Here is a 12930-nt window from a genome sequence, read left to right as displayed (position 1 = left end):
AGGAGACTGGAAGCCTCTCAAGGCCTGCAGTAAAATATCCTCGACAATAAAGGAAGTTTACAAGGAGACCTGTAAATGACTGTTCTGATTCCGAAGTTTAAATATATATATATTATTTTCATTTTATCTTTTTTCTGGCTTTAGTACTCTGGTCAGTAAAAAATATACGTGGTCTGTTGTCACCAGTATATCTAATGTCCTAACTGATTGTACTACAATTTTTTAAAAAATATTTATTTATTTGACAGATCACAAATAGGCAGAGAGGCAGGAAGAGAGAGAGAGAGAGAGAAGGAAGCTGGCTCCCTGCTAAGCAGAGAGCCCTGACGTGGAGGTCGATCCCAGAACCCCGGGACCATGACCTGAGCTGAAGGCAGAGGCTTTAACCCACTGAGCCACCCACGTGCCCCTACAATTTTATTTTTAAAGACTAAAGGATAGGTGCTTGCTTCAAATAGAATTCGAGATTACTGCAATAATTGGCTGTGAAGTTTACCATTACCAGTTGCCTCTTAGTTTAGACAACCTTAGCAGGTGTTATTTTACACTCCTGGCCTTGTAATTTAAGGACTTGCATTCTAATTGAAGTATAGCTGAGAAAACCAGTAGGCTTCCTATAAATGAATTTAGCTTCTATGATTCAGCAGGAGTGTGTTAATGCTAATAAAAATACTGTAGAAATCTTCCAAGGTGTTTCTACCATTTCCTTACTATATTAGGGAATTCTTGGTGTTGGTTCAGAACTGCGTGTGAAATTATAGTATTCCCTGCATGCAGAATATCTTTTTTTTTAAAGATTTTATTTATTTATTTGACAGACAGAGATCACAAGTAGGCAGAGAGGCAGGCAGAGAGAGAGGAGGAAGCAGGCTCCCCGCTGAGCAGAGAGCCTGATGCGGGACTCGATCCCAGGACCCTGAGATCATGACCTGAGCTGAAAGCAGAGGCTTTAATCCACTGAGCCACCCAGGCACCCCCCCCTGCACCCCCCCTCCATGCAGAATATCTTACAGTTCTTTTCCACCTGCTTCAATATTTTCCACAATTGGCATACCCCAAATTAAAGTCTAATAGAACAGTCTTTTTTAAAAGATTTAAGGGTAGGGTTTTGGGGTGGCTCAGTCAGTTAAGTATCTGCCTTCTGCTCAGGTCTTGATCCCAAAGTCCTGGGATCTAGCCCAGCACCCACTCCCTGCTCAGCGGGGAACTTGCTTCTCCCTCTCCCTCTGCTGTTCCCCCGCTTGTGCTCTCTCTTTCCCTGTCAAGTAAAAATCTCTCTCTCTTTTTTTTAAATTATTAGTAATGTTTTCTTTTTCTTTTTTTTTTTAAAGATTTTATTTATTTATTTGACAGAGAGAGATTACAAGTAGGCAGAGAGGCAGGCAGAGAGAGAGGAGGAAGCAGGCTCCCCGCTGAGCAGAGAGCCTGATGCGGGACTCGATCCCAGGACCCTGAGATCATGACCTGAGCCGAAGGCAGTGTCTTAACCCACTGAGCCACCCAGGCGCCCCCCCCTTTTTTTAAATTACTTTTTTTTATCATGATAAAACTGTATTTAGATTTAGCCAGCTGGACTCAGTTTAGATGATCCCAATTTTGTTGGCAACATCCAAAGCATCATAGTCAGGGGCCAGCCGAACGTATGCCTTCTTCTCTCCATCAGGCCTGATTAAGGTGTTGACCTTGGCTACATCAATGTCATAGAGCTTCTTCACAAATCTCTTTAAAAGAACTTTATATCTACGTTGAATTACTTAATGCATTGTGCAGGAAACTCAGTTACAGCTTTTCTTTTTCTTTTTTTTTTAAAAGATTTTATTTATTCATTTGACAGAAAGAGATCACAAGCAGGCAGAGAGAGAGAGGAAGGGAAGCAGGCTCCCCACTGAGCAGAGAGCCTGATGTGGGGCTTGATCCCAGGACCCTGAGATCATGACCTGAGCTGAAGGCCGAGGCTTTAACCCACTGAGCCACCCAGGTGCCCCTCTGTTATAGCTCTACAAAAATCTATAATGCTTTGCATCCTAGTCCTTCCATCTAAGATTAAATCTTATTCATAACTATTATGTTGCTCAAATGCTTGAAAAGTATGTTATCAGGAAAACTGGGAGAGAAAGTAAACAAGGAAATTTCCAGAAAATTTTCCATCTCTAAATATATAGGCTGGTCACTTAACAGTTTAGAATGACAATCTTTACATTGTTTTTGTTTTAAAAACATTTTATTTATTTATTTGAGAAAGAGATAGCAAGAGAGAGCACAAGCAAGAGGTGGGGAGAGGGAGAAGCAGATTCCCCACCGAGCAGGGAACCTGACATGGGGCTTGATCCCAGGATCATGGCCTGAGCTGAAAAAAGACTCTTAGTTGACTGAGCCACCCAGGTGCCCCTTACATTGTTTTTTTAAATGAACTGTATTAATATAGAATAAATTCACGAACAAGATATTGTCTTTAAGGACAAATAGCTATTGAGGAAAAAAAATAGAAATTTCTCCTTATTTTACATGTTGGAAGATTACCAAGATTGTAAATAATTTGAGATAACAGAATATTTTCTGAACTTTATATTGAAAGGAAGCTTTTGCATGTATTTTTATGATGACATTTACCACCAGGGAAAAAATTAGAAGTGCTTCTCTGAACACATAATAAATTGAAGAGCCTCTTCAAGTTACCTATATTTTATGATGAATTATAGATTCTATTTTATGTCAGCTCTGTAAGTAAAAGCTAAGGGGAGAAAAACCCTGGAGACACAGAGCAATGACATGTTTTCAAGTTCATTAAAAATTCTCCATCTGGAATTGGACTGTTGTTTCTTTTTCTATCTTGCCTCAGGAGAGAATGTGATAAAATAAAACCACTCTGTGCAATCCCCATTAACTCTACTGTGTCAATGAACTATATCTCCTTTTTCAGAGTTTAGAGACTTACTTCTTTATCAATAGTATTGAAAATTGCTAATGGAAAACAAAGTATTGACTTTCTGAAATTATATTTTTCCTGAATTTTAAAGTCTATTAAGTAGCGAGAGTGCTTTGAATTTGGTCCCTACTCTTATTATGGTGTGGTGAAAATAAAACAAGAATAGAAATAGAAAAGAAAACCAGGAAAAGAAAAGGGCTTTACAAACAAATTTGGCATTATTTAGTCTTTAGAATCTTATGAAGATTAAGGAGAATATTGATGAGGATGAATAAATAGTGAGAATCAATTTAAAGAACATTAGACCCTACAATACACCTGGAACTGTGATAGGCACAGTGCATCAAAAGAAAGTAAAGGGATGCTTTGCTCAGTTGATTAAGCATCCGCCTTTGATTCAGGTCATGATCCCAGGGTCCTTGCTCAGTGGGGAGCCTGTTTCTCCCTCTGCCTGCTGTTCCCCTGCTTGCCCTGCTTGTGTGCTCTCTCTTTCCTCACACAAATAAAATCTTTTAAAAAAATTGTTGCCTCATCTATGTCTGGTTATGAAACAAGATAAATGTGAAACCAGTTAGCAATGCTAGCTTTTGTAGCACCTACTCTAAGCCAACCATCATGTTAATAAGTATTAAGAAATAAAGATAAAGCAATAATAGCTTACATTTAATGGATAGGCAGGGTATGTCAGTCTGCTAGCCATTTTTCATGGATTATTTCATTTAATCTTCATAACAATCCTAAAGTAGATACTATTATCCTCATTTTTTCCAGTGCGTAAATGGACACTTAGAAAGTTAAATAACTTGCTGAAGGTCAAATAACTAGAAGGAATTGAAGTAGGGATAGGATATGAACCAAAGTCACTTAACTTTAGAACAAATGAATGTAATTGCTGTACTCTACTGCTTACCAAAGTTCTTGACATTGAGGAAATCACGGTCTATGGGGAGGGAGGTAACCCCCTATAAGGATAATTATACATTGAGAGAATTTTAAGAACTGTTAATATTGTTGTGAAACAATGAGAGAGCTTACCAAGTCTGCAGGTCAGAGAAACTTCACAGACGTGGTTACATTTGAACAGGTCTTGAAGGACGAGCAGGATTTTACCAGAACTTGGGGCTTGACCATCTGAAATGCAGTAATGTAAGATCATTAAGGATTGGAGTTAAAGGAAAACATTTGGGGAGGGAAGAGTTTTATGCCAAAGTTAGAAGAAGTATGTATAATTAAAATAAAAGTGCAACAAAATAGGTTTGGTGGTGGGTACATGCCAACTGCACACGGTGTTCCCTCTGCTTGAAAGGCAACTCTGCCCCCTTTCTGCCTATCCAGTTCTTATAACTCTCCAAGACTAGACATATATCAATTCCTTTGTGTAATTTCCCAAACTGCCTATGTGGGCAAGTTATCTAACCTCTCTGAGCATGAGGAATTCCATTTGAACACCTGTCTCACACAATAGTCATAAATTTTAATTGTGTCTGTAAGTTTTCAGGCACACAGTAGGTGCTCAGTAAGTATGAAATGCAAACAAACAAACAAAAAACACCTCAAAAAAGAGAATTGGTTTGGTGTTTAGAAGTCTGAACCCTAGGAAGTTTAGAACTAAAGGAGCCATCTGTTAGGACTTTTGAATCTTCTTACTGACATTTCCTTAAATCATACCATAAATCTCTAGTTCTCTGGGGTCCCTGAAACTAAGAGGTCTTTTTGCTTTATATGCGAAATTTCATATACCTTGTACATAATGTTTGGTAGTAATCTTTCCCCGCTGAGCAGAGAGCCTGATGCGGGACTCGATCCCAGGATCCTGAGATCATGACCTGAGCCGAAGGCAGCGCCTTAACCCACTGAGCCATCCAGGCACCCCTCTATTCTTTTTAAAACAGAAGTGCAAGGGCGCCTGTGTGGCTCAAGTCACGATCCCAGAGTCCTTGGATGCAGCCCCAAATCCGGCTCCCCGCTTAGCGGGACGCCTGCTTTTCCTTCTCCCACTCCACCTTCTTGTGTTCCCTCTCTCACTGTGTCTCTGTCAAAAGAAAAAAAAAAAAAAGAAAAAAAAAAGAAAAAGAAAAAAAAGAAAGAAAGAAAAAGAAAATCTTTAAAACAAGTGCAAAAGCATGGGTTCCTAAGTGCGAAGACATTAACAGAGAGTGACATCTGCTGGTTGCTTGTTAGACAAGACAGTGAGTGTTGAAAGTGAATACGTAGTCTGTAATAAATTAGACTCCTAGATATGACAAGGTAAGAATGATAAATAAGGTAGTAGAAATAAAAAGAAAATGTATTTTAAATTTCTACCTTAGAAGAGTTAAAAAAAAATGCTGGTTGTGGGTTTTTAATTCACTGGACTTTTAGAAGAAGCCATAGATTGTCTCTCCTTCTTTAAGTAGGCTGCACACCTAGCGTGGAGCCCAACCAGGGACTTGAACCCACAACCTGATATCAAGACCTAAGCTGATAGCAAGAGTCGAAGGCTTAAGCTACTGAGCCACCCAGGCTCCCCAGGAGTAGATTCTTTCAAAAATGGTTTTTACAAAACTGCAACACAATAAATTGGTCGCGGAAAAAATGAATCTGTTTGGTCTGCAGAAAGATCCTGGCTTGAGGAGAGATGCATCTTCATAGGGGGCAATAAGACGACTCAAAGGTCGCTGTGGTTTGCAAAACCTGGGCTACAGGAAGACTTTATTCATAAGGCAGGATATCTTTAACGTCTGTCGGAGCCTGGGGAAAGCGGGTAACTGCCGAGACTACACATTGTTCAGTGGACAGAAACTCTTCCCAGGAAAGAAGCGGCTGGGCGCGACTCCGTGGACTGGTTGGATCGCACGTTCGGTCTCAGATTGGTCGAGCCTGCCCAGGCTGCGGGAAAGGTGGGGCGGGGGCGTCGAGCGGAAGCGCGCTCTTTCAAACTCGCCGTGCAAACGTCGGTGCGGGCAGGCCACTTCCGGCGTAGCCATGGCGGCTAACGCTACCACTAACCCGTCGCAGCTGCTGCCTCTAGGTAATCGTGGGGTTGGGGACCGGGGTGTTCCAAGTTAAGTTTTGGGGGCTAAGGCGCTGAGGCTGAAGTAGCCCTTAGCCGAGTGTTGGGGGAAATGTGTCGAGGAAGTGCTTTACCCTTCGCTGCTCGTCCCTGGGCTCCCAAGTCTCTGTGGCCCCGGGCCGCCCAAGCGTTTTCAGCGTGGTAGGGGTCCTTGAGGCGGGTACTTGTGACTCCCCAACCAAACGTCACCGGAAAGGTCCACACTTAGTAATGCGTCGTCAGCCTTCTCTGTTGTGGGCTTGCCTGTACAGTCATGGGTAGCGCACGCACTCCTCCACCTGGCATTTAAGCACCCCAGGTAAGACCGTGTTGTATGGCTGGTTATTGAGAGAAGCTCTGGCGCCTGGGGTGAGCCTAAAAGAGATATCTGGAAACTGGTTTTGTTACTCAGCTTTTAATGAGCCTCTATGCTCTAGACACAATGGCTGGGCACTATTCGACAAATTTAAATCACACCCATTGTTTTCACATAGCACACAAACCATTGGAGGAGCTAGAACACTGGACAAGTAAACGTCATGCCAAGTAATGCTAAGCCAGCTAAAGAGATGTTCAAACTGCTGTCAGAGCACAGAAATAGTGACAGGAAGAAATCTCTGGTGAAGACGGATGTGCCTCGCAAATTTTTATCGATGAAGAGTTGATTGATTTATTAGAGGTGGCTGTGACTTAGAAGTTTTCATTCCTTCATTCCACAAACTCTTTTTGAATGCTTGGTGTATGCCAGGCATTGACCATTGAGGATATAGTTAGGGGAAAACAACCACAGTCTCTGCTCTCATGGGGCTAGACTCATGGTGGGGATTCCTATGTTAATTAGATAACCTAAAATAACATAAAATCATAAACCGTGATAAACTTCAATAAAGGAGAGGTAAGTGGTATAAAAAAATTTTTCGTTAATTATGCAACAGGGATATGTGCTATAAGATCTAAAGTTTTTGAATGAATACCTGGTTTATATTTCACCATATGCAAGTAACAAGTCCCAGTAGCACTCAAGTATTTGTTGAAATAGTGAATAGGTAAAATAATCTTTTTCTTCCCCCCCTTTTCCTTTTTTTTTTAAAAAAAATATATAGAGCTTGTGGACAAATGTATAGGATCAAGAATTCATATTGTGATGAAGAGTGATAAAGAAATTGTTGGCACACTTTTGGGATTTGATGACTTTGTCAGTATCCTTTTGAAAAGTGGTGGTGTGGGATTTCCTTGAGTATTTGAGAACAGAAGTAAGAATATCAACAGTTCGTGTTTGCTGATTATTATAATAAAAATTTATTCTCAGCATGATAGTGTTCTAAGAGGTGTGTGTACTGAAAGAAGATAAAGTTCCTGCCAATTACAAGTATTTTGTATTTGAGCCATTGTATTAAACATTGTAATTAAAACTGAATAAAGGTAGAAGCCAGAGTATATTTAACCTTGACAGCAAATTTCAGATATGGTACTGGAGGATGTCACTGAATTGTGAGTAGTATTAAAAATTAAAGAAATGGCTGGGGGGGGGATCTCTCTTTAAGTTAATTTTAGTATTAGTGAATTTAAAATGATTTATGAGAAAACATTGCCTGTTGGAAATACCTTAGAGATAGAAATTTTATCTACTGACTCTGGTAAAATTGGATCCTGCAGTTATTACCATGTAATTATTAATGAATTGTTAGGAAGTTAATGGAGACAGAGCTTTAACACAAAAGAAACTAAAAACAGCCAAGAATGTTTGGGCTCAGGCAAATCAAGGTACTGATAGTGAGAGCATTTAACTATAACATAAAATATAAATGATGGCTCCATTATATTAGTTATAAAGATCACAACCAGTGTCTGCTTTCAAAATTGGGTTGATTACAGATTGATTTAATAGTAAACATTCCATTTCATGTTTGATCTCCTTGGCGAGTTTCAGCTTCTTTTATGAAGATCGGCCCTAGTGGGTATGGATCTTAGGCCAGTCATTTCACTATGTTGCTTTTGGTTATCCAGTGGATGACCTTTGTCCCCTAAAGCCACAGATAGAATTGCTTGACCTCACATTTATTTATATTCAAGAATAACTTTTTAGGGATTAGAATGTTGACTTTGACTTTCATTGTCTATCTTGATTCTATTTTATTTCTTTTAGTGAAATCACGCCAGAAGGAAGAAGGATCACTAAATTAGATCAAATTTTGCTAAATGGAAATAATATAACAATGGTAAGACAGTGAAGCTGTTTTTGTTGTTGTTGTTGTTTTAGATGTTAGCCCATTTTTTGTGAGGCAGGTATTACAGATTACTTGCCTCTACTAAATAAGTGTTCATGGCCCAGTGACGTTTAAGTTGGGAAGAAGATGCTCCTGTGATCAAGGCTCTAAAGCTGAGCTGAAAATGACAGTAGGCTTGGAGATTAGTTTGCTTGGGCTTTTAAATCTTTTAGTTTGCCAAGAATTGTTTAGATTCTAAATATTAATTGATGATGTTGGGAATTGTAAACAGAAGCAATGACCTAGAGAAAATGGGAATGTGAGGGAGGAGCAGAGAGGCACAGTGAGTGGCTTTGATGGATGAGGAGGGGTTTTTAGATGGTGTGGGTGGTGGTGTTACTAATAAGCTCTTTTTCCTTCTATGCAGCTGGTTCCTGGAGGAGAAGGTCCTGAAGTATGAATGGATTTCCTTGACTTAACTGTTTTGTGTTATAATGACAAGATAGAGATTTTTTTTTAATCTTTTAATGTTTGGATTCTGTAAAGCTAAGTTTCCCGTTAAAGGGAAATGTTTTGAAGATGCATTGTAAATGCCCATTTTTGTAAGTTAATCATTATTATCTTGGAAAAAGAAGAACAGTTTGTTCTTTGAAGACTAAAATAAAAGCATTTTTGATTAACTGTCATTTTATTTTTTGTACTGCAAAAACCAGTGTAACAAAGATTGTAGTTATTATTTTTTTATTTTAACATACAATATAATATTTGTTTCAGGAGTGCAGGTCTGTGAATCATCGGTCTTAAACAATTCACAGCACTCACCATAGCACATATCCTCCCCAATGCCCATCACCCAGACACCCTATCCTTCCCATCCCCCCCCCAGCAACCCTCAGGCTGTTTCCTGAAATTAAGAGTCTCTTATGGTTTGTCTCCCTCCCTGTCCCATCTTGTTTCATTTTTTTCCTTTCCCCTGCAACCTGCCCTGCCTCTCAAATTCCTCATGTCAGAGAGATCATATGATAATTGTCTTTCTGTGATTGACTTATTTCACTTAGCTTAATACTCTCTAGTTCCATTCACATCATTGCAGATGGCAAGATTTCGGGGTTTTCATGGCTGCATAGTATTCCGTGTGTGTGTGTGTGTGTGTGTGTGTGTGTGTATCACATCTTTATTCATTCATCTGTTGATGCACATCTAGGCTCTTTCCATAGTTTGGCTATTGTAGGCATTGCTATAAACATTCGGGTGCACGTGCCTCTTCAGATCACTACATTTGTATCTTTAGGGTAAATACCCAGTATTGCAGTTGACTGGATCGTAGGGTAGATCTATTTTCAACACTTTGAGGAACCTCCATACTGTTTTCCAGAGTGGCTGCACCAGTTTCCATTCCCACCAATAATGTAGGAGGGTTCCCCTTCTATGCATCCTCACCAACACCTGTTGTTTCCTGACTGGCTAATTTTAGCCTTTCTGACTGGTGTGAAGTGGTATCTCACAGTGATTTTGATTTGTATTTCCCTGATGGCGAGTGATGTAGAGCACTTTTTCATGTGTCTGTTGGCCATTTCGATGTATTTTTTGCTGAAATGTCTGTTCATGTCTTCTGCCCATTTTTTTTTTTTTTTGAGATTTTAATTATTTGCAAGAGAGACACAGTGAGAGGGGGAACACAAACAGGGGGAGTGGGAGAGGGGAACAGGCTTCCCACAGAGCAGGGAGCTGATGTGGGGCTTGATCCCCAGGACCCGGGATCATGACTTGAGCTGAAGGCAGACGCTTAACAACTGAGCCACCCAGTGCCCCCTGCCCATTTCTTTTTTTTTTTTCCCAATTTATTTATTTTCAGAAAAACAGTATTCATTATTTTTTCACCACACCCAGTGCTCCATGCAAGCCGTGCCCTCTATAATACCCACCACCTGGTACCCCAACCTCCCACCCCCCCGCCACTTCAAACCCCTCAGATTGTTTTTCAGAGTCCATAGTCTCTCATGGTTCACCTCCCCTTCCAATTTACCCAAAAGCACATACCCTCCCCAATGTCCATAACCCTACCCCCCTTCTCTCCCTGCCCATTTCTTGATCAGATTATTTGTTCTTTGGGTGTTGGGTTTGATAAGTTTTTTATAGATTTTGGATACTAGCCCTTTGCAAATACCTTCTCCCATTCTATTGGTTGTCTCTTGGTTTCGTTGACTGTTTCCTTTGCTGTGCAGAAGCTTTTGATCTTGATGAAGTCCCAATAGTTCATTTTTGCCCTTGCTTCTGGTGATGTTTTTAGGAAGAAGTCGCTGTGGCTGAGATAAAAGAGCTTGCTGCCTGTTTTCTCCTCAAGGATTTTGATGGATTCCTGTCTTATATTGAGCTCTTTGATCCATTTTGAGTCTATTTTTGTGTGTGGTGTAAGGAAATGGTCCAGTTTTATTCTTCTGCATGTGTCTAATTTTCCCAACACCATTTGTTAAAGAGGCTGTCTTTTTTTCCATTGGACATTCTTTCCTGCTTTGTCGAAGATTAGTTGACCATAGAGTTGAGGGTCTATTTCTGGGCTCTCTTTTGTTCCATTGATCTATGTGTCTATTTTTGTGCCAGTGCCATACTGTCTTGATGATTACAGCTTTGTAATAGAGCTTGAAGTCTGGAATTGTGATGCTGCCAACTTTGGTTTTCTTTTTCAACATTCCTCTGGCTTTTTGGTTTTTTTTTTCTGGTTCAATATAAACTTTAGGATTATTTGTTCCATTTCTTTGGAAAAGAAAAAACAAAAAACAAAACAAAACCCTGAAGGTATTTTGATAGGGATTGCATTAAGTGTGTAGATTGCTTTAGGTAGCATAGACATTTTCACAATATTTGTTCTAATTCATGAGCATGAAATATTTTTCCATTTCTTTGTGTTTTCTTCAATTTCTTTCATGAGTACTTTTTAGTTTTCTGAGTACAGATTCTTTGCCTCTGATTAGGTTTATTCCTAGGTATCATTGTTTTGGGTGCAATTGTAAATGGGATCGAATCCTTAATTTCTCTTCTGTCTTGCTGTTGGTATATAGAAATGCAACTGATTTTATTTCTCTAGAAAGAGATTCTCTAGTATCTTCCATACTTTTTTCAAGCCCAGCTAGCACCTTGATAAGTGTCATTCTGAACTCTAGATCTGATATCTTACTAATGTCCGTATTGATTAGGTCCCTAGCCATCAGGGGGGCTATCAAAAAAAAAAAAGAACTCCCTCTTGTTCTTTTTTGTTTTGTTTTGTTTTTGAGGTGAGTTTTCCCCCTTGTCATTTTATCCAGATAAGAATAGAGGAATGAGAGAGCAAAATACTAAAATGGTAGCAATGACCCCAGAAAAATATACCCTAACCAAATCTGAAGAGACCCAAAACCAGGAGAAGAAAGGAGGAGGGAAAAAATATATATCTCTATATCTATATAAATATATAGATATAGATAAATATATATGGAAAAGAGTGTGATCAGACTGGTGACTAGAACAAAGCCATGTGCTAGTTTTAGGATATACTTTGATCTGTTAGGAGAAACTATCCCAAAATTTTGAAGAAAGAAAAACCTATATGTATATAAGAAATTAGGTTAAATACAATGAAGGGATAGAATATGACTTTAACAATGAACATTAAAGATTTTTTAAAAGGTACTGATAAGATAAAATAGTTAAAAAAAGTTAAAGTAGGAAAGTGGAAAAATTATAAAAAATAGAATAAGAAAAAATAAAATTAAAAAAAATTAACTTTGAAAGACTAAAGAATCATTGGAAAAAAGCTGTGAATTCCATATACTGTATTCCCATATTTCTGAGGTTTTACAGTTCTCATTGATCAGTGAACTTGGTCTTGGCTGGATGTTCTTGCCTATCTAATAAGGCAGAGAGGCCTGTTGTAGTGATTCTCAAATGTCTTTGCCCAAGGTGGAATTGCACCGACCTTGCCAGGGGCCAGGCTAAGTAATCTGTTCGGTTTTGCTCTTAGAAGCTTTTGTTCCATGAACACTTTCCGTAGAGCTGTAGAGCTCTGGAGGAATGAAGATGGCGGCCCCCCAATCTCCAGCTGGTAGGAGCCGAGAGCTCGGGGCCCAACTCCTCAATGCGCCCTCAGAGAAAAGCAGTCAATCACTCCTTTCTCCTTGGTCTCTGGCCACACTCTGTGCTCACCCAGCCTGTGACTGAGCGTTTCTGTCTCTAGCGGCATGGCCCGTTTGGCATCTCCAAACCTTGCAGACTCCCGGAGGAGGAAGGAGGGGATCTCCTTGCCATTTGTGGAGTCCCTACTCAAAGAGCAGTGGCCTGACTGTGCCTCAGATTGTGGTTTAAGGTAACTTCTGGCTGAGAGCCCCTCCTTGGCTCCATCTCTGCAGCCAGCTTCCCCACTCTGACACCTGGGGGCTCTGCCACACTCAGACACCCCTGCTCTTTCTGTGACCCCATGGGTCCTGAGATCACACTGTCCCTGCAAAGGCACCACCCCCCATTTAGCTCCTGGACCCACATCCCTCAGTGGAGCAGACTTCTAAAAGTTCTGATTTTGTGCTCCGCTGCTCCACCACGTGTTGGGAGCCGGCCCCTCCCCCGCATCTAACTTCCCATATGTCACCTTGGATTCATTTCTCCTCATGTCCTACCTTCCAGAGTGTGGTCACTTTTCTGTTCCTAGAATTGTTGCTCTTCTCTTCTATCTCCGGTTGAGTTTGTAGGTGTTCGGAATGGTTTGATAACTCTCTTGCTGAACTCCTGGGACCTGA

The 12930-nt window shown here is 40.2% G+C and overlaps 1 protein-coding gene across 1 annotated transcript; it reads left to right on the top strand.

The window, feature by feature from the left end:
* Nucleotides 1–5856: 5856 nt before the first annotated feature.
* LSM5 (LSM5 homolog, U6 small nuclear RNA and mRNA degradation associated) lies at nucleotides 5857–8844 on the top strand. The gene is made up of 5 exons (XM_044246334.1): nucleotides 5857–5936; nucleotides 7061–7156; nucleotides 7421–7448; nucleotides 8104–8176; nucleotides 8592–8844. The coding sequence occupies exons 1-5, from the start codon at nucleotides 5891–5893 to the stop codon at nucleotides 8622–8624; spliced, it is 276 nt and encodes a 91-aa protein (XP_044102269.1). The 5' UTR covers nucleotides 5857–5890; the 3' UTR covers nucleotides 8625–8844.
* The last annotated feature ends 4086 nt before the right edge of the window (nucleotides 8845–12930 follow it).

Source organism: Neovison vison, chromosome 4 (genome assembly GCF_020171115.1).
Source record: "Neovison vison isolate M4711 chromosome 4, ASM_NN_V1, whole genome shotgun sequence".
NCBI lineage: Eukaryota > Metazoa > Chordata > Mammalia > Carnivora > Mustelidae > Neogale > Neogale vison.
Note: the sequence above shows the minus strand (reverse complement) of the source record. Positions and strands in the feature narration are given on the sequence as shown.